Source organism: Malurus melanocephalus, unplaced genomic scaffold, assembly GCF_030028575.1.
Source record: "Malurus melanocephalus ecotype Western Australia unplaced genomic scaffold, MMel_1.1 scaffold_102, whole genome shotgun sequence".
Lineage (NCBI taxonomy): Eukaryota > Metazoa > Chordata > Aves > Passeriformes > Maluridae > Malurus > Malurus melanocephalus.
In genome coordinates this window covers 1,202,635-1,228,112 of record NW_026623334.1, presented here as the reverse complement: position 1 = coordinate 1,228,112, position 25,478 = coordinate 1,202,635, and the positions used below count along the sequence as shown (strand labels likewise).

The window sequence follows — 25,478 nt, the reverse complement described above, 5'->3', positions numbered from 1 at the left end:
CCTGTGCATGATTTTGGTGTGTTGGTTTTGTTTGTTTCCCTGGAAGGTTCTCTGAACTTCCCAGGGATTCATTCCTTTGGAGGKACTTAAACTCATTGCTGCTTAACCTTGTAATTCCATGCTGGTTTCCCATAGTCTGAAAATGTCCCAGACACTAGCAGTGGTCAGTAATGGATGTCTGGATTRACAGCATAAGAAAAAGGACATAAATGACATTTTTCTTATTCCCTTTTCGTATGGTCTCTCTGGCTGCCTTCCTTTCTCTACCACATAATAAGGAAGAAATCAGGGGCTGGCTGCCTGACTTGGAAAACCYTTCATGTTAATAGTGTATTCTCATTTACAGCATGGCAGGAGCACAGATTATCTGCAGGACTGAGCTATCAATATTTGGAAAAATGCTTAAGTAAAAGCCTGTCCTTAGTATGTTTTCTTTTGCACTACAAAATTGTTTTTTCCTTACCCACACACAAGCAGCCAGCACTCGGAAACCACAGCTGAAGATGGCTGTAGGATAATATTACTCTTGCTTGCTTAGGATGATTTTAAATACTTTATTTTTCATGCAGAACACATAGCTATTAGTTTAATCATGAAACATGTTTTCCAAGTTGCTTTTGCCAGATCTGATATTAAGAATTTAATATTGCTTTCTCCAGGGGTGAAAAAAAATTGAAGAGAAAATTAAATAGCACCAGTCTTTCTGAATGTTAACTATAGCAGGGTGATAGRGAGCTTCAAACATTAATGCAATACAAATGCATTTGAACATTTACAGTGGGATCTGAGTAGCTGCCTTCAGGTCCTTTTCAATKGAACTGATTTTTACATTGTACGTTATAAGGATGTCCTAAATTTCTTTGGCTAGAACCAGTATCAGAGGTGACAGTCTCTAGCTTGTACACATTGACCCACCACAGGGTATTTTCARGCTGCTGGTATGTGTATCACTACTTGTAGGGGAAAAAGAAGTAATATTTGTAGGTTCTTTTCCTCCTGAATCTAAYACATGTATACCTACACAATTCAAAGCTGGAAAACTAATTCCATCTAGAATGAGCTGGAGTCTAGAAACAAAGAARAGGAGGAGGTATATTGCTAAAGAAACATTAACTGGGGGAACAGATGGGAAAGGTGGTCTCTAGAAACAGATCCTGTYCATTCTGCCCAGCTCAGGAGGGTGACAAGTACAAAATGGGCCTGTTGAGAGATGGATTATTTGGAATGTGGTCTAAAACTACCCCGAGCTGGGAGGGAACCATGGTGAGTGTACATGGAGAGCAGTTACAGCAGTCAACTGCACATAGCAGCAGATCAGTACGTCTCTAATTATTATTTGTCTGGCTGGCTAAGCAGTGCAGCATTTAAAACCTAATTTGTTGTATAATTTAATTTTAATTGAGTCTCCTATCCACACAGGACTCGTTAAGCTAGCTGTATGTTTCACTTGCTGTCTTTTTACATGGATACTATGGGAGAGCTGCAGGARCTGAACCAATCGTTTGCTTGCTCTGTGCTATCACCGAGGTGCAGTAATTCCTTGGTATGATTGCAGAGGGATCTCTTGGCAGGAATATTTGGAAAATACGTTTTCTCAATGCCACAATATAACAAAACAACTTCCTCCCTCAGCTAATGCTACAGTTTACACAAAAGATTTGGTTGTTGGGCTGTTAGTTGCATCTCCCATGTGCTGATATTTTCCTCTGCCACTCAGAGATAACAATTACTAGTCACTGTGAGCAGTAATAAAAATGAAGCACCATGACAATGCTTTTGAGTGATTGTAACTTCCATTGATGTGCCTCTCTTCAAATGTATAAAAGGCTCTACTCCTCAGTGAGGACAAAGTTGAAAGMAAGCAGGGTATTTTACAGACAAATCCTTYTGGAGGAAGGCAGACATTCAGGTCTCAAAGAACCATTTCCCTTACTAAGGGAAGAGTTACAGACTGAGGTCAATAACACAAAGCTCTTAAGCACATGCATCAATTTTGACTCATATGTGCTTATATTTTCTTCCACACCAGGGCTGGTACAGTAGGGGCTGTTGAGCAATATTGTGTGTTAGGTATCAGTTGAAACCACAGATCCAATCACTGCATTCAAATTATTATTTGAACAATTTTGCTTGTATCAGTGGCCCCATCCAGRTTGGTGTTACTGTGAGATTTCTGAGGCCAAGGGAGCTGCAGGGCTTCCAGGAAAGGTAAAAAAGCAAAATCTGAGAGTTCAAGCCTGTGAACCAAGTGGGAGTAGTAACGCCAATAATTGCAACTGGTTTTGTTTTCAGTGGGGCTTTTTTTTCCATTTTTGTGTCTTCTCATTTAATCCAAACTTCAAAATCTTTCGAGTGAAGGGGAAAAATGGGTTTTTCCCATTTTGTGTGTGCCTCTGTATATGTTAGATGACTATTTTAAGAAGCAGGAACATCCCAGGTAGCTCAGCTTCTTCTTCCTCCTGTTTTGAGGAACATAAAACTGTTCTGAGTTCTTCAGATAAATATGATAAAAGAATCCATCAGCAGACGGCTGATACTGATGCTGAGATGGCAATTTGTTTGGCCAAGAAGGGTGGCAATTTGTTTGGCCAAGAAGCCACTTTATATGGGGTGCTAACTGGTGTAAAAAAATGTTACATGCGATACAAATATCCCAGGCACAAGAAACAAAACTGATATAAAGAAGCAGATCAACAAGTGGATAGTATTGGTAGTGGTTTACACAAAGGGGGAAAGAACCACCAAATGGAGGACRTTGATATGGCGTGGTTGATGCGATAACAAAGAGCAAAGTGAGGATTCTGAAGGTTCAGAAAGCTCTGTCGTCTGCTCTTGTCCCCGATAATGCCAGGGTTTGGTTTGTAAGAGTCTCCTGAGCAAAACTGGGGCTGCTCCCTCCGTGACTCCCCCTCAGCAGGCTCCGATCCCGCCTCAGTCCGAGCTTGCTTTTTAAAGCYTGGCCCTGGAACAGCACGTATGTTCTTTATTTAGCCAATGCTGGCAAACTAATGGCTGCTCAACATCCAGCAGTTAAACGACAAGAATTTTCCACTGGAAGTGACCGCTGAAACTACCTCAGCCGACTGCCGGCACACACGGTGAGGAAATCGGCGAGGAAACAAGTGACCTGCCCGCAACAAAGATGGCGGCGAGCGCCTTGACCCACCGGCGGGTTCGCCCACACACAAGCTGCTTGCCCACACACAAGATGTCCGCCCTGGCGTCACCRCCCCCTCAGCCCCTCTGCAGCTCCGTTTCTCTCTACGGGCGGCGCGCGGCGCGGCCTCACCGGAAGCTGCGGCGCTCCGGCCGGTGCGGCGCGGCTCTATGGTGCGCGGCGGAAGGTCCGCCCCTCGGCGGAGCGCTGGCCAATGGGCGCGCGGGCCCCGCCCCGGCCGCATCAGCTGATGGGGCAATGTCTGTTGACAGGAGCCGCCCGGGCCGCGGCGCTGGGGTGAGGGGGGCCGGGACGGGCTGTGGAGCCGGGGCGCCGCACCCCCGGGCCTCGCCGCCCGCCCCCGYCGCCGCTCCACAGAAGGCAGCGGACGGACGGAGCCGCCCGGGTTCGCTCCCCAGGCTCGGTGCCCCTCGGGCGGGGAGCGGCCCTGCGGGGTGGGGGCGCAGGGAAGGGGGTGGGCTGGCTGCGGGGGGCCGAGGGGGAGGGAGGGCTTTGCGGCGCCGCACAAAAGGGAGCGGCGGGGCCGGGGAGCCCCCGGGGCTGTGAGGGGGCTACGGGGTAGCGGCGCGCAGGGCCCGGACCCCAGGGGTGCCAGGGAACCCTATGCYCCCCCGGGTGCCGTGTGGTGATGGGGTTTGGGCTCGCTTTGTTTGTTTTTGTCAGATGTGAATCCAAATGGAGCAGTCGGAAGGAGGCGAGCAGAGCCAGCAGCAGCCGCAGCCCTGGGGGAAGCTGATCCGGCTGGGTGCAGATGAGGCAGAGCCGCACGTCCTGCTGCTGAAAAGAGAATGGACCATTGGGCGGAAAAAAGGTGGGACAGGGACGCGCTGAGCTGGGCTAGGGCGGTGTTCGGGGACAGCAGCCATTCCCTCTTGGCCTTTGTAGCATTGRAAGGTGAACTGAAACTAGTTGGCTTTGGTAATTTCAGTTGTTGGAGGTGCTTGCCAGGCCATCCCATATTCCTAATTTGCCTCTTGGCTGTGTGAATAAGTAGTTTAATGCTGAGCTTTTCTTTTTCAGTAACTTGTGACACAGGCACGTTTCAAAGTGAATATGCCTTTTAGGTAGTCTGTGGCAGTTTGTACAAATAAGGAAAAATGGTTGTTGATTCAGAGGAGTTTCTGTGCCTTGGTCTTGTTTACATTCTCATTTCGTTTCTGTGGTTAAAATAAGTGGGAACTGCAATGCAAAATGCTTCGGCTTCACAGAAGAGAAAACACCCACATAAAAGCTCTTAATTCTTCTGGCCATATAAAGACTGCCAACAAATACTGAAAGTTTCTCTGACAGTGGATTTGAAAGCTTTATTCCCAGAGTCTAGGGCTTGTACTACTTGCCTTTATTTTAAAGGATTTCATGCTTACTGTGTTTGAAACAAGGATTGAAGTGTTGTAACTTTTTTTTTACTCTGTCTTGACAGTGCTAATTTTCTTTTTCCTGTTCGTCAGTTTAAGCTATTTGGCCGATCAGTCACATCCTGTAAATTGTGAACAAACACCAGATGCTATAGCTCTATGAGAAAGGCAGATAGTGTCTTGTAAGAAAAATGTTTTGCAAATTTAGTCTTGGTGATATCTACTGAGATTGCTTATCATTAAGCTATGGGTAAATTCTTCAAACTGATATCTCCTTGAGGGTTGTCTGGCAGAAAAGAAAAAAGAGGATTCTTTCATGTTGAGTTCATGTTCAGTTGCTTTTGTAGCTGTTTGTTTATGAATTAATTAAATGAGTGGTTACTAGAATACCAAATTGTGACTTTATAAACAGTACTTGTGACTCTTCAGGAGCATTAGAATAGCTTGTTTGAGGTAGTGGCTACTACTTTCCTTCTGGATCTGTTGTTGGACAGGCTGAGATCAGTGCACTCAGTGTCAATAGGTGGAGAGCAATCATGGTTGTTCATTGTAACTTTTGTGTAAGCAAGTACTTTGAGTCGTTTGTGAGAGGTGAGTGGTGAACCTTGAGTGTTGCTGTGAATGTTTCATGTTACAGTGAAGTAAAATGACTGGATTTTCTCAGAGTTCTGGAGTCGTAGGTAGGAAAGTTTCTATCACATCGACATTGTCATGAGACTTCTCCTGTGTATTGCTAAATCTTAAAGAAATTGTGATTTAGTTTCCATGTTTGAAGGCTAGGATTGGCAGGGGGAAATGGGGCTGAAATCTCTTTAAATGGTTGGAATGTTTATATCAGGACACGGGGCTATCTCACAACTTGTATTTCTGTATCACACACTAGACTGTTGCTGCCCGTGTGGCAGTAGAAGTTTTGAATGATTGCAGATGTACATGAGTCAGTTTGTGTTGCATTTATAGCCATGTAGAATGCTGATCTGACTGTGTAATGTGTATTTTTAAGCATGCTGAAAAATCTGCTTTCTTTTTAAGGCTGTGACTTATCTTTCCCTGGCAACAAGTTGGTGTCTGGAGATCACTGTAAAATCGTAGTGGATGAAGAATCTGGTCAAGTGTCATTGGAAGATACAAGGTTGGTTTCTTAGAATATTCTTGGAGGGACTTTTGTCAAAAGCTCAGGTATTTGATACTAACCCTGAGCTACCACAATAACATATTTAACTGCCTTCTGTCCTGTTGGAATAGGGATTCAGCATGATATCCTTCAAAACCTCGAATGTGAAACTTTCCTCTTTATGTTTGTACATCATGGGCACATTCTTCTGGCCTGCCAAAGTGACTGATGGCAGCTCTGCCCTTGCTTTGTTGTCATCTGCAAACCTGATAAGGGTGTATTCCCTCTCCTCTTCAAGGTTGTAGCTAGAGGTAGGCCCAKGATATATAGGACAGGTCTCTGTATAGGTTCCTGGTGGTTTTATACTCCCAAAATGCTAAATTTTTTGGGGGAAATATCTGGCCTAGTTGGGATAAGGTTTGTAGTTGTCATTCTCCAATATAATCCTAAATTTCAAGATGTTCCAAACAACAGATTAAGCCATGTTTGCCTATCATGACAGACTGAGAGCATAGCTGTAAATCTAAGCTTGAGAAACTGACCCTGCCTGAATTGATTTAGACCAATGTTATGATAGAACAAGCGAAATAAATTGTGCATGATGTAGAAACATTCCTGCCTTTTTTTTCCCTTACCCACCCACTGAGGCAGAAGGTGCAGCCAACAGAAAACTAGCAAAGCCAAATTAAGTTAATTTTGTGTATGATATATTAATGAAAAGGTGAGGCTTGTTACAAGGTAGTGTAGCTGACAGGCTGCACCCATTGAGCATTGCCAGGAGCTGCTTGTGCCTGTTACACTTCTGTGTATCCAACAGAGTGTAAAAACCCTGGAGTGCTCTCCCTCCTCAGAGCTGAAGTGTGGCTGCCATTTGCTGAATCAAGAAACCAAACAGGTTTGATATGATTGCTTGCAGAAGACTCTTCTCGTTCTTCTGGCCCTTCCAATGTTTGTGCCAAAAGGCAGTTGAGTCCCAAAAAATCAGGCTGAAAGAAGATGACTCTTGAATGTTTGAGTTGGCAGCACAGATGGCCAGAGTCACACAAAAATACTGCAGTGTCAGCTTTTTCTTCTCTGAAGTGGAAAATAGTTTGGAAACATTGCTGTGGTCAAGCTCAGATTTTTCTGGTGGAGAGGAATGCATTGAAGGAGGCAGTGAGTGTGKGACAGTCAAACTGAGTGGACTTTGTTTTTCTGTAGTAGCTAATCAAAGAATATCATCAAATTTATGTAGGCGGCCAACATTGGGTTTTATTTTTTGGTAACATAGTGAGTTCTTGAAACTACCTTGGCAAGAACTACCCAAAATTTGCAGGTGAAAGAAAATGTATTGAACACTCAAAATGTATTGAACACTCAAAATTTACTGAGTAAATAAAAGTTTGGAAGTAACAAAAGCCAAGAGTTAGCAAATAGTGCAATAAAAGACTCGCCCTTTTTTTTGGGATAGGTTTCTGCTTTATTTTCCAAACCATGCACTGGTTGCTTTACACTGCTTRAAAGAAAATAAATTGTACAAGCTGACCTAACAGAATGGAGGCAGTAGCTGGATTCCTCCCAGTAAAAGCAATTGTAAGATTCTCCATTTTGAAAATGAAAATTTGAAGGCAACTAATGTAATTTCTTGTTATTTTCTAAGATTTTTTCCTTTTAAGATTTTAGATCACATTTTAAGTGATGTTTCAGATGAGGAAACTATTTACACAAGGCTGTTATTCATGGCAAGCAAGGAAATTCCCTTTCTGTGGGTAAATCAGAGGTTGGTCTGCAGTTCATGCTGGTGTCTCTTCTGCTGCTAAATTCTYCTCATCCTTCAGTCAAAACTATTTCTATGAGCATTGAAAGAGTGGAGAATTACAGTACAGATGGGATTCTGTTGGAGAATGGGATTCTGTACCTTAATAGAATTCAAAACTCATTTCGGTTTACAGTGTGTTCAGCATTATATGCGTTTAAATAACAGATAACTGTTAACCCAGAAGCTTTAACATAAACTACATTCTTTTCCTGGATGGATGCAACTAATTATTAGAAAGTATTAGACTGGCATTTTTCTTGGATGGATACCAAAGTTTCCTACAACACATAGATCATTCACCTACTTCAAAACTAAGCCTGTTCTGAGTAAAGTGAAGCTGTTCACATCAATTCTGCACAGCAGATGGGATTGGGAAGTAAACAGAATTTATGGTTCATTAATGAAACTGTAGAGTCATCAACCACATTGGAATTGAGTCAAGGCCTGTTTTTGTTCTTGCAGAGTTAAAAAAAGTGACATTGGAACTATTCGTGACATAGTTTCACAACACAGACAATTTATATCTGATAGTACTATTTTTCTTCTCCACTTGAAAAATTGTACAGCCAGTTGGCAACAATTCAATATCAATCTTAATGAATGGCCTTCATATTTGRGATTCTCATTGTACTTTCTACTTATTTTATGGTGACTTTAATTTGAAACATCAGAGGAATGTACAAATGTCATCATTTATCATGTGTGTCTGGTTAAAAAATACCCACAGCATTAATCTGGAATGTCACCATATCTGTTAAAAGCYTCATGCTAAAGGCTGAAATTGGAAGTGAAAGACTAATACAATTATCTGGGATAGCTGAATAATTTTTTCCCTTTGGTTATTGGCTGAGAGATAAATACAACTGCTTCAGTTTACTAATGYGTTGAAGAAAAGCTTATGATTTTCTGTGTTAAATGATATCCATTTATTTYTACTTCTTTTGGGCCCATGTGTGCCAAATAATTCATTAGTCAGCTCTCACTGAACTGTGTGTAACTAGAGAACTGAAAAGATTTGGCTGTCTGTAGTCAATTTGACRAGTAGGGTCTTGCATAGCTATTTTCTGCAGCTTGCTTTGTGAGACCAAGCCTGAGTGGTTACAAGATGTGTGATGTTAGGATTTTCTTCTTTTCCTCAAAAATACCTTGAGTTATTGTCCCCCAGAATAATCTTGGAACTTGGCAGTCATGACAGAGCTGCTTCATAAAATACATTATTGTGACATTTTCCCCCTTCTGTTTAGTGAAATGTTTGCGCTAGGAATTGCCTCTAGAAGCAAAACCTCAGTAAAAGACAATTCTTGTTACTTGAATTCCACAGATTTATTGCAAAAGAAGGTCTAGAACACTTGGGGCATATGGAAGATGCATGCTGTGTTGTGCCTTCTGGAAAACTGAGGAGGTCAAATTTGATGTTTCCTAGTTTGGTTAAAGGACCTCTGACAGGTTTCAGGGATTGGCATGTTGGCAATTGGAGAAGATACAATTTTTGTTTTAACATAATCTTTTTTGATATGTTGTCACTTCATACCAGCAGTATGAAGCTAAAAAAGTGTTGTTTCTAACAGATTGACTAAAATTCTGCTTTCCTCTTAATTTGGCTAAACTTTGGCATTCATTTCGTGTTTTCTCTGTTCTGTTGGTTCTTCAGTGCTTATGTCTTTCAGGCTAGTCAACATCTGTATGCYTGAGGGGAAAAGGAAGAGCTTAAAGTAGTGTTCTCGCTTGCAGGAGAAGTTTGTAGTTTCACCAATGCRACCCAAAGATTTTTGTTCATTTCTTGATGTTTAAATTAGTGGGTTTTTATTTTTTTTGCTATCTCATTATTTATGTTGGATTGGTTGATTCAACCACATAGATGATGGAAGCAGCAAGAGCTAATACMTTGATCAAGACTTGCTGCAGTGCTTTCAGGATTGTTTTCCCTCCAGACTTTTTAATGTCATTCTTTTGACTGTGTCAGAGAAGAGGAGGAGGAAGGTGCTGATTCCCAAATAACCCCCCTGCAGTGAGGGACAGTTCGAGTTGCCCTGGGCACGGGCCTTGTGTCCAGGAGGTGGCAGCACAGCTTTGCTGTTGTTTCTGCAGCTGCAGAGAGGGAAAAGTAGATATTTTCATATTTGGTACCAATTGCTAAGATTTTGAGTGAGAGAARTCTGAAATTCCAGAGTGCTGCAGCCCTGAAGGAGGCTTACTGCAAGTGAGCTGGAATTATTCAGTACTTGAATAACTTGACTTGGTTATAAAACATTAATGACTTGTGTATACAACATCACCCATAGTTAAGGGGATAAAGAAACTAATCAGCAATGCTCTGCATTTTGCTTTTCCCTAGTTCAATTTCTTCTACAAGTCTTGAATTTTTTATCAGCATCAAAATAATTCATTCCAGCTCATCTTTCATGATGTACAACTTTTTTTCCACCTCGTTAACTTCTCAATTTCGTGTTGCAAGCAATCTTAAGTAACCTCACAATTTTAGGTTCTTTCCTGTTTGAAGCAAGATGGGGAAAAAACCTAATGCTGCATGACATTCCTCACTGCACAGGAGAAGTTCCTTTGTCACAGAATGTCTTGTGAGATTTCCAGTGTTAATTGGAAAACACAGCCTGGAACTTTTTGAATAGAACTYGTATTGTCCTTTTGGGTTTTATACTTAAAGGGTGGAGACTATTGTACAGAAACAATCATCTAATTATTTTGAGACGTTGGCCAACTATCAGGGTTCTTTTGTCTGTCACCTGCCATCACTTTACCAGTAGCTACAAATGAGCTTTGAAGTCCAGTAGCTCTGCACTGCTRTCTTTGAGAGATTTTTTTTTGTTTGTTTCTGGACTTCTTTTTTAAAATATTTTTAGTCCATTTACATTTTGGGAGGGGCAGCCAATGGTTTTCCTTCTTTAAAAGTATCTTGTGTATTCCACTTCCTTCTCCCATGTAATTATGAAAACATTTATGCTAAGTTTTCTTTCTCTTTACAGTACTAATGGAACAGTAATTAATAAACTGAAAGTGGTTAAGAAGCAGACATACCCATTACAGACTGGAGATGTGATCTATGTTGTTTACAGAAAAAATGAGCCAGAGAACAGTAAGTGAATAATATTTTTTAAATGTCATGCTTAGTCATTTTCTTTTGAGTCATGAGGGAAAAGAAATATCAGTATATAAAACTGAGTAGTTCTGTTTTAAAAAGAAATGTGTTTAAAAACAAGTTTCTAGAGAAGAGGTCATGGATGTGCCAGTTTTTACAGAGACACATCTGAGCAACTGTCTGAAATTGAAATGTGCCTAGAAGTAATTTCGGTAGAACTAATGCATGGAATGGTAAGTAATGAGGTTCTAATCACATGTCCAGTGCTTCTTTTAGAAGTCAAATTGCTGGGGTAGTTAGTGATACTTTATATATCCCAGTGAAGCAGTTTTTGGCACCAGTAGGAAAGGCTGCAAAAGCTTTTCATTTTGTGGTGGGGTTTATTTTTGTGTGTGTGTGTTGGGTTTTTTTTGCTTTAAATAGGAAAGAGGCAAAATGGGGAGGAAATGGGGAAAGCCCTACAGTGAAAGTAGAATTGGTAAACGTGGAACAGTGCTGTGTTTACAATTTTCATACAGTAATATACATATTAATTGTTAATTTGAAGAATTCTAGATACATACTGAGTGCCGAAATACTGTATGAAATTGCTGTCAATTTATATACAGACAGATCAGACAGATTTATGCTGTCTGATGTAAATGTTATATGAAGCAGAGATAAGATACACAGACAGAAAAATACAGCTTATCTCACAAAACCTTTCTAAGTTGGCACTATTAGCATTTGATGCTACTTAGATGAATCACTTGGATGAGTTTTCCAGTTAATGAACTGAATCACTGATTTCTGTTTGGGTTAACAAGTAGTTGAATTACCAAGCCTTCASTTTTGCTTTTTCAGCTTTTCCATCTTCAAACACCAAGAAGAATTAAGATTTGGCATGCCTGTTTGGCCATTCTAAGTCTTTCTGAATAAGACAATATTTTAACTTCTGATCAGAAAAAGGATTGCTGTAAATTAAGAGATTCTTACTTGCTTGTAGGTTGTTGGAGGTGACAAAAATGTAGCAAGTTTGGGGAATTTTTGGAACAATATGAAGTTGAAATAAAATGGAAAAGAGTATTACCCCGTTGGTTTTATTAATAGATACTAAATTAGTTTCTGRCTGAAACGTATGGCATGTCCTAATCTGTATTTTTGAGAGTTCATGTATCTCGCAGAGAAATGAAATCATATTGATTGAAGAAGTTGAGACTTGAGCTCAGAAATAATAAGCTTCCTCGAAGAACTTTGATTCAAGTATCAGTGAAAATACAGTCTGTTCTGACAGAGCAGATTTTAGGTTTAAGAAATGATTAAGCCTCTGGTTCCATGGCTGGCACAAGTTAAACGTCACACAAAAGCTGCTCTGCCTGGTTTCCTGAGAARAAAAGATCTTGCTGTGCTGCTCCTAATTGCCTCCTAAGTAGGAGTATTAACATGGTACTATTGAGGTGACCCCTCATTTGCCTTTTCTGTTGTCACACACTTTGGGGATGCGGCCACTCRTGAACAGAAGTTGCTTATGTGAGATTAAGTTTAGTGAATTTTTGTTTAAAGATCATGATGAATATTTTAAAATCTCTTTCAGATGTTGCTTATCTTTATGAATCCTTAAACGCAAAACATGATGCAACTCAAGAACCAGTAGGTAAGGAAGTAATTCAAGATCCATGAAGAGGAGCTAAGCTCCAATGACTAATGTAACCCTCTTGAGAGAGTTTGATTCCTTGGAATTTTGAAGCCATGACATGGTGACTGTCACACAGATATTTTTCTTTCCTTTCCCCCCTTCCAACTGTAGAAGTTAATGTAGAAAACCAATGCCATGTGACCAAAGATACCTCAAGTACAGGAAGAAGTAATGATGAGACCCAAATTACCTCATCACTGTCAGCTACTCAGTCTTGCTATGAGGAACCACAGCCATCTACTTCTACATCTAACCTCTTTAATGCTTCTTCTACCTCTCCGGTTGAGTCTGCATCTGTTCAGCAGGATAATCCATCTACATCTGGTGAGACTTGTGTCAAGTGTTTAAAATTTGATCACAGAACCATAGAATATGCTGAGCTGGAAGGGACCCATCAGGATCATCAAGTSCCACCCAATCAACTGMTAATGACAATTTTGAATTTTAAYGGATTGGTTGCTTAYCCCTATSTSAATCTTTAAAATTTGCTTTGTAAAGTTCAAGTGAAAATACCAGGTGCATATGTGTATTGTAACTCTCTATGAGCAGGTAGGGTAAATCCTGGTGGTTAAGTGAAGGAATTTTGAGAATTCCTTTATGCATTTATCAATAGCACACTGGGACTTCATTGGCTTCTGTGGAAACAAAGCTTTGCCCTTTGCTGTGATCCCAGCCTGTTACGTATGATCAATATTGCATAACTTCTGCCTGGCATCTTTGTCAGGAAGACCTGGTGTGGATAATAGTCTTACAATAATTACTCCACAATTTAAAGATGAATGGGGATTTTAAGTAGGGTTACACAACTAATARCTTGTTTTCCCCTAGGTCTTCCAATTAGTCAGATTGGTTCAGAATGTGTTTAGTAAGTTAGGCAGACATTGCTTTTCGGCTGCACATTTTCCTGTTCAGATGTTTGGATTGATGCATGTGCCTCATCAGGGCTTGAGTGCCTTTTGTTTTCACATGTGCCAAAGCTGTGTGCAGCCATKTTCATGTTTCTGTTTTTATTTTATAGGATCACAGCCCTCAGTTGTCACTCCTGTGCCTGCTTTCCCCATCTTGGAATCCATGTGTGTAAGAGYACTGCCTGACAAACATGAAAAGCTGGATATGAATGCTGAATCTTCTGCAATCACTCCAGAAATCACTGACAAAGAAAATGCAGAATCAGATTCTCAGAGAACAGGGGAGGAGGAAGATTTGGAACCTGCTAAGAAGAAACTAAAAGGAGGCTAGTGTATACTACAATATTCTGCCACTTAACCCTCAYCCCCTTCCCTCCAAATTGAGTTAGAACAGCTGTCATCAGTCCTTCAACTTGTTTCTTGCTTCTCACTGACTTGATTTCTGGTCCCATGAAAATAATGTCTTCAGTAGCAGAAGCTGTAATGTGTAAAGCAGGAACTTCTCTTGGGATTGTTGCCGTAAACAGTGAATCAGTGCATATCTTTCTGGATTTTTTGTAATACTTGAATAAAAATAAGTTTTAAAAGGCTTTAAAAATTATCTCCTTCTGTCYTTGTAGATGAAGACACTTGTCCAAATCTTTCACCAGCGGCTCCAAGTGAATGTATAATTAAAATTGGCTCTGAAGATGCAAAAACATCAAATGTGAAACCAGATAAGATGGAAGAGACGTTAACTTGCATTATCTGCCAAGAACTGCTGCATGACTGTGTAAGGTATGTAAGAGTGACAAAAGCTTTAATCATGTGGTAATAATGCAAGACATTCAGTGACAACTGTTAAAGGAGGTCAGAATAATTAGCATTTTCACAAGCCCTCTTGATTTTCCTTTCCCTACCCCATCTGTATAGTCAAATCAACCTGAAATAGTTTTTGAGTGTTACAGATGTATTCGAATAAGTGAAAGATTTRTATTTTGACTCCATTTGTTTGTTTTCCAGCTTACAGCCTTGTATGCATACTTTTTGTGCTGCCTGCTACTCAGGATGGATGGAAAGGTCTTCTCTTTGTCCAACTTGTCGTTGTCCAGTAGARCGTATTTGTAAAAATCACATACTGAACAACTTGGTTGAAGCTTATCTGATTCARCATCCAGGCAAGTTGAACAGTGTAGCAGAATCCAATGGATTTCACACATGAGCTGCATAACTGATGTCTGCACAGGCTGTTGTCTATAAAATACCTGTGTGTTTTATTACCCTGCTGTTTTCTCTGACCTGGCGTGTCAGAAAACAAGTGCATTTAACATGATATAATGACCTGTGAAAGGTGATTAAATACTATAAGTGACAATGCTAAGAATGCTTATTTTTAATTTGTTACTTAATCACRAGAAGGATACTCTTCAAAAGTATACTTGACTGCAGATTTAATTAACTTTGATCATGGCTTCTTGAAAACAAAACTTGATTTGCCTGATATTAGACTTCCTTAATAGAAAGGTGAATTTAACTAAGGTGATCTAGAATTCTCTTATTAAAAACCAAGTTTTATGGAAATGAAAACACAATAATTGTAACTGTGTTAAAAAAATAAAGTGCAGATAAGGGTTGTGAGGAGTTCCTTTCTCTTGGAATTTGAATTTGATTCTCCTGCCAGATAAATGTCGCAATGAAGATGATGTTAGGAGCATGGACGCCAGAAACAAAATTACWCAAGACATGTTGCAGCCTAAGGTGCGGAGATCTTTTTCAGATGAGGAAGGAAGTTCTGAAGACTTACTGGAATTGTCAGATGTAGATAGTGAATCTTCAGATATCAGGTATGTYTATTTCTAAGTTGTGTGCTGAATTAGATGTACCTGTGTTTGAAYGCACAGACCCACCAACTGAGCTAATTTCATAAATCCTATTATTGCYGATACTGTTTCCATGATCACTGCCAGGATGAATTTGTTTTCAGTAAGTTCATTCTTAACAGTAATTAACTTGGCAGTTCTGCTGGCTATCCTATTGAACCTTGAGCAGTCAGCAAAAATTAGAACTTCCTGGAAGTCCAGCAAGGTTCAGTTTGTGAGCAACAGTTTTATGTTGAATTGTGCAACAGAAAAAAAAGACAGGTTTCTGGCAAAGATGACCTAAGGAGGTCAGGCAGTCCATGATCCTAGGAGTGCATCTGCAATGATTGTGCTTTCCTGTGTGTCTGGAATGCTGCTTTCACTGGCTGTATGGTACCAAAGCAGCTGATGCTTTACTGAGGAATTCCCATGTACCAAAATACCTCCTTTTTATTTCCAACAGCAAACACTTTTTGCTCAATGTCTGCAGGRGAACAGAAGAATTCTTATTCATGTAGATAACTATTCTCAGCTTTGTTCCTCTCTCAGTCACATTGCTCTTTTGTTTCTGTTCCTTTTGTTTYTTGTGGAACACTACAAAGCCCAAAGTTTTCATCTGTCACAACTACAGCAGTCCTCAGAGCTGTAAGGTACTGAGTTACATAAACTTCCATCTGTTACTGAATGAGGAGRTCCTAAATTTAAACTTTGAGAGTCTGACCAGCCTTGTCTAGCATAGTGATGTAAGTTGTATTTGCATTTGTTTGCCATAATTTTCTGTGACTTCATTTTAATTTTTCAGTCAACCTTATATAGTATGCAGACAGTGCCCAGGGTATCGAAGACACTCTGTTCCAGCTGTGCCTGGCACGGGCCAGGAGACAGAGGCAGGAGGAATGCAGGCTCTGGGAGATGCTCCATCAACCTCTGCCAACTTCCCTGCAGGTCAGTGTCACATTGCCCCAGCAGTGCAGCACTAAAATACTGCAAATCAGGCACTGGAGGCAGAGGCACAGAATGGCTGGGGTTGGAAGGGACCCCCAAAGATCAGGTCCAACTCCCCTGAGCTAAGCAATGAGCTGGGTTACACGATGAACTAAGAAGTCAGACCTAAACAATCTTCCTCTCATGTGACTGTGAATGCAGCTCCACATCAGTGTCTCTGCAAATGCAACATTTGGCTCTAGTTTTTCTGTGATTGTCCATAATGGGTTGCTGATGATAGCGCTTAAACTGTTGAAATACTACATATTGAAATTTTTTTTGAAGTATTTTGCACACCTATGCATTTAGAAGTCTGAATGTTGTTTTTCTGCTGTTGTATAGAATCTTTGTGAAAAGGTTGCTTGCTTGTTACTTTGAGATTTTTATGTTATTAATATTCCCTAGGATTCCTAGTCCAGATTGCAGTTGTGTACATTAGTCAATCTGTCTTTTTGTTTTATCCTTTATGTTCATCYAGCTGTTCAGGAATATGTCTGTCCTGCTCAAGGAAGTCACGTAATATGCACCTGCTGCTTTCAGCCAATGCCTGACCGAAGAGCAGAGCGTGAACAGAATCCTCATGTTGCTCCTCAGCAATGTGAGTACATTCTTTATTTTATTCTTTTAAATCTTGGCTACAGAACTAACTCTTTATTTATCATTAAACTTCAATTTGCTTTGAAGACTGTTTTTTATATTAATCTTTTTTATSTGTATTCTTGTAGTGACAGCATGAAAGCATCTTTCTTTATAGAATTTATTATTCCTCTMTAGAATGTAGTTTAAATGAGAAAAACTTAAAAAAAGTAGAACTATCAGGGCTCTGTTGTTACTGATTTATAAGTTCAATAGTGTTGAGTTTTGTTGTGTTCAGGTCCTTACAGGGGTTTTCTATCTTTTTACAGGCACAGTTTGTCTGCAGCCCTTCTGTCACTTGTACTGGGGCTGCACTCGGATGGCGTGTTTTGGCTGCTTGGCACCATTCTGTGGTACTGTGGAATAATCTGTTACTTATGAGCTTCTTTGCAATGTCTGTCTTGAAGTTCAAGTAATTTAGAAGGCATAGAGTAGTTTGTAGCACAGTCATGTAAAAAGGAACAAGGGCTATGCCACTACATCACAAAAAATTGAAGCACCTGGTGTCTTAGCATTGAGAGGATTTAATTTTCTGTCTTCATATAATATTGGGCTTGGAAATGACACTTGCTGAGCACATTGCCTTCCAGTATAAAATATTGTGGTGTTTTTCAGTCTAGTGAGACAGTCATACAAACCAGAGCAAGAGCACTGAGCATCTGATGGTAACAGATTAGAAAAGAACCTTGCCCTCTTAAACGTGCAGACTTCTGAAACTCAAGCTTTTTTGACAATTTTAAAAAATAARTGAGAACAGTTGGAATGGTTTGACTGCAGTTTGAAGGTAAYGGAACATGCTTTACTAGCACTGTTAATTTCTGCAGCTTGGTGATGTTTGTGGGCTAAAGCTGAAATTGTAAAATCTCAGTATCTTATCTTTGCCATGGAAGTTATAAATCACATGCATTAGCAAATRTTGAGTGCAGTCATGTACTGGGTGCTCACATGAGCCTGTGCATGCTATTTCAGGAAACAGGAACCTTCAGAAAATGTGTGAGGGCCACGGGGTTTGGGCAAGAAATAGTAACTTTTATTCTTCTTGTTCTGATTAGAAATAAATCTTGGTGATAAGTGTTTAGATGGCGTCCTGAATAACAACCACTATGAATCAGATATCCTAAAGGTATGTTGTAAAATCTTTGTATGTGACAACAAATGTACAAAGTTTCAGATGAACTCACTGATGAAATGAAAGTGAGGTGCTGCCTGATATTTGCAGTGACAGCACTGTGTCACTTGCAGAACTTGATTATAAAAAGCTGATTAAATGAGCTCCAATCATCCAARATATTAATTAAGAGAAAAATAATTCAATAAAAATGTCAGAAAAGCAATGCTCGTTAAATAYTTTGTCCCAGACAAGTTAAATTTCACACTTAACTGGTATGGAAAATATTTTGTCCATGCCATAACAGGGTTGCCTAAATTACATAAACTGGATGAAATCTTGATTTGAAGTAAATGAGAGTGTGGCTGAAATGAATTTGTTTGCAAACTTTTGGCGWAAGTGGGGTTCTTCTGAATAAAAAGATACTTAGTGGAAGGTTTTATTGGTGATCTGAAAGTATCATGCTAATTATCTACAGGTTTTAATTTTTACTTTTAATCAGCATCAACCCATTCTGAAAACATAGTTGCTTCTAGATTTGTAAATATTTGAGAATAAGTGGTTTACTTAATCTAAAGTTGGAGATTTTTCTAGATTAAACACTTTAATTGCTCTTTTTAGGATTACCTGGCATCCAGGGGTCTGACATGGAAAAATATGTTAAATGAAAGTCTCCTAGCTCTTCAAAGGGGAGTTTTTATGTTGTCAGGTATGTGTTGTGTTCAGTTTGCACATGTATGACATCTTGTCTGTGTGTAACTTAGCAATGTTATCAAGAAGTTTGAAGTTCTATGTACAGAGCCATTGCTGTCTTAACTCTTTAGTTAAATCTGATTTATTAAGCCTTACATTTTTACAAACTGGTTTTCTCTCCAGATTACAGAATTACTGGGAACACAGTGCTTTGCTACTGTTGTGGCCTTCGCAGCTTTCGAGAACTTGCCTACCAGTACAGGCAGAATATYCCTGTTGCTGAATTGCCAGGTGGGGATTGTTTTGCACAGTAAGGAAGGGAAAGGTCATTTAAAGAGTTAACATCAATKTTATCTTTGTGTCTGTGTTCTTTTGGCACTTCCATGTAGCTCAGTGCAAATCTTCTTGCAGGGCTAATATCTCAGATGTTCCTTGTTTTACTTGTCAGCTGTTAAGTTTGTGTATAGTTATTTTCAGACTCCCTAATGGAACCTTTTCTTTCAGTATCATTTTTCAACTGTAGAATATCTGTAGAGTGAGGAGAGGAATTGAGTAAAATCAGAATATAGTCAACAGGAGCCAGTTGCTGTAATTTAATTCATTTTCTCACTTAAGTACATAAAATGTTGTACCTACTGAGCAACTTAACATTTTACCAGCTCTCAACTAGGACAAGAATGCTTTCATAAACTGTCTCTAAATCTTYGCATTTACAGTTCTAGTATAAAATAGCATTCAAGCAACTGTGCTTCCTTCAGACCTAAATTTGTTTAAAACAGAAGCCATTCCAACAGTTTGCTTTTAAATATTATTTCTGTCAATTTACTTCTTGCTGTTAGCAACAGCTTCCCAGTTTTAAGATGTAGAGAACTCTGCTTGTGCTGCTGTGCAATGAGCAAGAATGGTGTACCTGGTTTGCCCTCAGCATTGCTGGACAGCTGATTTGCAATGTGGGAGAAAGTGGGAGAAAGCAACAAACTACCCAAATTGATAATTTCTCTTTTGTATGGAGGCACATCKAGACAAATGCTGAGTGTCTAGTCAAGTSCATCTCTATTAAACTAAATGGTRAAACTTCAGTTGACAGCACTGAGAACCAAATACTTTCATCATAAGTTTGTATTAACTTAATATTTGAAGTTAATTTTTCGTCCTTCACAGAGCATTTGCTTTGTTTCCAGAAAGGTGAAACARCAYAGTTCTAMWGTCATTTCTTSCCAGTCATRTCTTGTTTCTGATGAGTAACCACTRTTAGCAGTGGCTTAATAATCTAGGTCAACTTTCATGACTTTAGTAATAAATGTAGCATTTCATTTTTTCCCCTTGTAGTGACTGTCACGTCACGTCCTGATTGCTACTGGGGACGCAACTGCCGAACTCAGGTCAAAGCACATCACGCCATGTAAGTTGTACACTTAAGAAAGTGGTCTTGATTTGTGTTCCTTAAAAAAAAMMCAACAACAATCAAAAAAGCAGCCTTTGAAGTGACAGAACTTGCAGCATAAAGCAGAATTGGGTGAGATTTGGGGKKTTTTTTTGTAATTTTTGTTTTTAACACAACTTTGAAATGAGCCCTTCGTGCATGTCATTAGGGCACTGCCAGCTCTTGTAAGTTGATGTAGCCCATGGCTGACACTTCTTGAATCTGTTTTTCCYCCACCTTTCTCTTGGAAGGAGAGACTCCTTTAGTGAAGTGCATCTTGCATTGAAGGGATTAATTGGTGGGAATAATTAGCAACAAGAGCAATGTGGAGCATTAAACACCAGCCACAGCAGGTTCCTGAGGAGTTCTGGGTTTGGAGGAGTTTCTGGGTCTTCCACCTCTAACCCAAGGAATATGGCATGCATTGAAAATGAAATATTGAGCCTGTAAAGAGATTAACCCTCTACTTGTCAAGAATTTTAATATGTCCAAGTGCCTTGGACTCCTGGCATCTGGTCATTTATGAGAAATGTCCTTCTAAAATAAATCAGATTTCTTGAATAAAAAAATCAAGGCCTCTGATGACCAATAGAGTTTTATTCTTAGAAGAAGATGCACATGTCATAAGACAAGTATTAAAGACTCCTAAAAGAAAACAAAAATTTTATTCCTAAGAGCTAACTGGTTTCAGGGAGGGTTGAAAAATCCTTCTTGCCTTATGAATAATTCTCTAAATTCTCAGTGTAATTTAAGATAGAGGAGCTGTTACCCCTTATTGAGAAATTGCCTTAATGAATAGTAGATTCTGCAGTATCTTTCTAATGTTGCAATGTACATATACGCTTAGCATAATTCCTTTAATATTTCAGGTACTGTGGGTTGAAAATAACCAGTCTGKGCAGCTCAGGCAAGCAGATCATAAGACAGACTTGTAAAATATTCATTTGCAGTCTCTTACAAATTCAAGGGTTTTACCAAATAGTTTTCAAAAATAATTTTGGATTTCAGTTGCAGATGTAATTTGAAGTACCACTGCTATCTGTAACTTCACATTACAAGACTGTCTGTATTCCCAGAGGAGATTTTGTTTTGAAATGTTAAAGTTAATTCAATATCAAAGTACTCATCAGTCATCTTTGTTCATGTTGTGGGTAATTTCATCTAGAATAAAAATGACTCAGGGTTTTTTCCTTTTTTTTTCTTCTTCTTTTTTTATCTTTTTTTTTTTCTTACTTTTTCTTTCAAGCATTAGCACTTCCTAGAACTTTACTGGCTGCTACTCTTAGTTCCTAAAATCCGTAGAAGCAAACAATCCTCTCATGCCACTCCTTTATATCCAGTTAATTTTTAAATTTCTTTAATTGAGTTAAACTGTTCTACTAAATTTGGTTATATGAGCAAGGTTTTTCTTATCTTTGATCTAATTTGGCAGGGGTGGAAAAATTCAGGGTCTCCTTTGCACCATTTTCTTCACGTGTAGTGACACTCAACATCCCAACTTCTGTCTCAGTTTGTGTCAGGGGCCACATGGCCCAAGTAAGAGAAAACAAAGTTTTTGAGAAGTGGGAAGAAGTGCTTGGTACTAAATTATGTTACCTGATTAATCCATGGCAACTGGTTTGATATGCCCATAGAATTTACATAATACAGATTGAGAAAAMCKTTTTCTTTCCAGAAGATTCTAAGCYCCTGAGAACRTATTTATGAAATGTATCATTAGTCTGGTTAATTCTAGCTCTTAATGATTTGTGTAATGCTGTCTTCTAAAAGTTACAAATATCTTGCAGGGGAATATTAATTCACCAATTCCTGTTTTAATTGCCTTCTGGGTTTGAAGTATGCAGAAGTATAGAGGAATAYTTTTTAATAACAGGTTTTCTGTGTGTATAATAAAACTAATGAGGGTTAGGCAGGAGAGATGTTGAAAATCCTGTTACATGTAATATGGTAGTAAAGCATGATCTAAACAGGTTCTGAMAAAGACATTTTAGTGGGTAAATGGCCTGCCTTGGACTGTTTAACATTTAAAATATCTCCTAAAAGATGCTGACTTGCTTTTGTTGCCTGACTTCTGAGAACTTTGATACGTTTTAATACTCTTATGTTTTGTTTTGTTTTGTTTTGTTTTTTTTGTTTCAGGAAATTCAATCACATTTGTGAGCAAACACGATTCAAGAACTGAATACTTGTAGTCTGTAGAGAGGGGACAAAAGCCTGTTACACTGCTTGTACAGTTTAAGGTTTCAGGGGATCTGCTCAGTTCCCCCATAGCAGGGAATCAATAACTTTTGCATCAGGTAATCTGATGTGAAATTTTTACTTTGTAGAATTTTACAGCTGTACATGAAAAAGGTAGATTTTTTTTTTCCAAGATAGTCCAGCAAGCATTGCATTCCATGCTCATGACTACAGTGTCCCTGTATCACATCMGTGAAGAACACAAAYAAATCACACACACAAAAACCAGCCATATCTTGGGATGACCTAAGAATAAGGAGTGTATTTGCACTACTTGTGAAGAAACTAAAAAAAAAAATCGTTAGACTTAAAATAGAGAAGTTTTGTAAAAGTATCTGATGGATATTTCAAGAGCCATTAATATTTAAGAAGGAAATTGTCAGTGTATATTTGTAACTGCATTTTGCGGTAGTCTGATATTTTGTTGCTACCCATTGCATTTGGGCTAGAAACCACATTAATACTAATTTTTTTTTAATCCATCCAATAAACAGCTGTTTCAACCTAAAGCTTTTACCATACGTGCAGTGTTACAGTGGAGGTAGTACAGTTTCCTTTCTTAGTTTAGACATGTTGATGTTTTTATTCATGTGAAATKACAAGAAGAATTGCACAAAAATTTGAAGATCACATTTAAAGTTGGGGTAATACTTGAAGCAGAACAGATTTCTGCTAATATTACTTCTKTAGTGTTTTATATCAGAAGACCAAACAGTGCTTTTGACTTAGAGCAGCCAGTAGGACACACTGGTTCATTTTTTTGTATTTCTTTTTTGGTTTGATACCATGTGCTAAATATGTACCTCTGCAATGCAGCTGTTCTCTAGCATGCATACACTGGTGAAAATGTAGAAAAAACTATAATTTAAAACAGAATATAGCAGCTTTACTGGAAGGAACAATCTTAGAAAATAAGTGAGTTTGGACAGATTGTAGCAATATGGAGACATTTCTGGATAGGGATAGAGATMGGGATCATGAAGGGGAGCACTGGTGTCACTGACATAGTAAGTGTAGCTTTTATTTTCATGCCTTCTGCAGAGCTCATTCAGGAGATGTCCCAAGTGTCAYTAAAAGTAAAAAAAATCCCAGCTTTCCCCCTTCCCCATGAATTGATATGATCTAATCTGTTTTGTCGTAATCTGGTTGCTAACATTGACAAACCTCAACTGGGACCAATTTCCATCACACCTGGAAGAGTGAAGCAGAATGAGAAGAAAGCATACMAAGTTACCTCTGCAGAGACCATGTTGTTTTTCAGTATGCCTTATTTTATGAGCAGGATTTATACTGGGATGTTAAAAAGCGTACACACAGTATCTTGTGATATAATGGAGCACAAATGATGCAGCACATCGTGTCTACTGGTTGCAGTGAACTAAACAGCTATTTCCAGCAATGCACATCTTAATATGAATGCTAATTAGAATGATGTCTTTCTGTTTAGATTTTTATTTTTGAAAATAGCTGTCGCAAGGATGGGTCTGTTGACCATGCCCGTATGCTATTAAAAATACACTTTGGTGTGGACTTCTCTTCCTAATCTCTGGGCATTTTCTCCTGTGAGTAGGATTGAAATTTGATCTGGAATATTACTTGAAACTTCTTTTAACAACAGTGTGTTTCTGTCTTTTAGTATTATTAACAATGTTCTGTTGCTTCTGTATTTGTATTTTATGTTTAGATTTTTTAATGGTTATTGTATCTTCTCAGGACAACCATTCCCAGCTGGTTTTGATCTCATTTTCATCTCTGGCTGTGCATGTAGCAAATTGAGTGCAGTTGTGGAGATCAAGCCTTTGCACATTATATGCAGAAATGTGCTTTACATTCTCATTCACCACTCCCACACCCCAGATGGGCTTTCAGCACAGCCTTGTCGCTGTGCTGGTGCTCAAGCCTCTTGTGCTGAAGTTGTTTTGTTGGTCATGAGTAACTTGCACTTACTCAAGTTATGTTTGTGGAGGGGTGTATTGTGTGACCATATGAAAAAAAAATTGGGGGAAAAACCCAAATAGCAGAACTCATGTGCTTAACATCTGAACTACCTGTGCAGTAGATGTTCTTCAAATTCTTTTTATAAACCCCTCTTCCTTTTCCCTGTCACAGATAATTAATCTGCCTTTCTATGCATATAGGGTTGCGGTAGTGCAATGGAATGAAGGGATTTTTTTGTCATTTATATTGTACCAGGAAGAGATCAGAAAYTAACTTGCAGATGGGGAGGGTGAATAAATCCTGATCTTTATATGCTCTTAAGTAACTAAGAGTATCTGTCATGGGTATTACATACTCTACATTAGACCTTTTTAAATGTATGGTTACCAGGTGATAGTTAATGTGATAAATGTATGAACTATGCTTGGTGTAATTGTTTAAATACTGTAAAGGTGCAGCATATTTTTAACCTGTCTAAAGCACACCCCCACCTCCTTTATAAGAGATGTTTGGAAGCAGAGCATGAAAGGTGGTAGAGTAGATGTGAAAACMGAGGTGATTATGATAGGATTTGACATAGTGGTGAACAAGTTATRTAGTCTCTCTCTTTGAGAAAAGTTCTTTTATAAAGAAGGTGGAGAGTAGTTCTTCCAGTTCTCTTTTTGTGGTTTATTTTTTTCCTGAACTAAGAAGTTATTAATTAAAAAAAAAAGAAAAAAAGATACCGAAGTTGTCTGTGTTTCTTCTGTGGCATATGCTCTCACTACAGAAATGGATGTATTTCAACTTGCTAATACTTGGTCAAGCTGTTAATTATTTGAATGTTGAGATTTTACAAGTAAATACCATCGCTGAACTTGTAGTAACTGAAAATGATGTAAGTTTTTGTGTCATTCTCCAACTTCCTTAAGAGTCACATGATATTGCAAAGGATCATCAATGTCTCCACAGGGTTTTTAATGAATTATATAAGCAAAAGACTATTAAATAGAAGTAAGAGGGCTTCAAGATGCTAACAAATTAAAAAGTTTGCTACTCTTTAAAAAGTAGATACTATTTTCATTTCTTGCAACACCATAAACAGTGAGGTATTGTACCACTTGATTTAGAAGCATCCTTGAGGAAATTACTGTAATATCATGATCATCTTTACTACRATTTCATTTGTATAAATTACAAGGTTTCAATTGACTACTGTTAATAGAATTTTTTCTGRATAGAACTTTTGCCTTGCTGAGTAAATAGGAATACTTGTCTGTACCCTGTTGTATCTGAGGTGTAAGACAGCAATACCAGAGTTGTTAAGCTTTAAACTGCARTTTAGCATCCCAGGATTTTTGTTTTGCTGCCATTCCCATAGTTGAATCTGGATMCCCTTTAATGTTGTAGCTAATCTATGTTGCTGTTCTTAAACCARCTGTCAGGCTAAATTTGAGTGAGACTCCAACTCAGGTTAAGTAATKCAAAAGTGAAAATTCTGTGTTGTTCTGTGCACCAG

General features: G+C 38.9%; 1 protein-coding gene across 3 annotated transcripts; it reads left to right on the top strand.

Moving 5' to 3' along the window:
* The first annotated feature begins 3,398 nt into the window (after window positions 1–3,398).
* On the top strand, window positions 3,399–24,703 carry CHFR (checkpoint with forkhead and ring finger domains). Of its 3 annotated transcripts, none has more exons than XM_057369082.1 (18): window positions 3,399–3,454; window positions 3,842–3,989; window positions 5,566–5,665; window positions 10,427–10,536; window positions 12,113–12,172; window positions 12,326–12,538; window positions 13,233–13,448; window positions 13,743–13,899; window positions 14,125–14,279; window positions 14,783–14,945; window positions 15,763–15,905; window positions 16,423–16,542; window positions 16,850–16,933; window positions 17,633–17,703; window positions 18,310–18,397; window positions 18,565–18,672; window positions 19,711–19,783; window positions 21,944–24,703. In XM_057369082.1, the coding sequence occupies exons 2-18, from the start codon at window positions 3,854–3,856 to the stop codon at window positions 21,984–21,986; spliced, it is 2,040 nt and encodes a 679-aa protein (XP_057225065.1). In that variant the 5' UTR covers window positions 3,399–3,454; window positions 3,842–3,853; the 3' UTR covers window positions 21,987–24,703. The 3 variants fall into 3 exon arrangements, with proteins under 3 accessions (XP_057225065.1, XP_057225066.1, XP_057225064.1); XM_057369083.1 differs by lacking the exon at window positions 3,399–3,454 and adding an exon at window positions 3,461–3,563; XM_057369081.1 differs by lacking the exon at window positions 3,399–3,454 and adding an exon at window positions 3,461–3,612.
* Window positions 24,704–25,478: the final 775 nt, after the last annotated feature.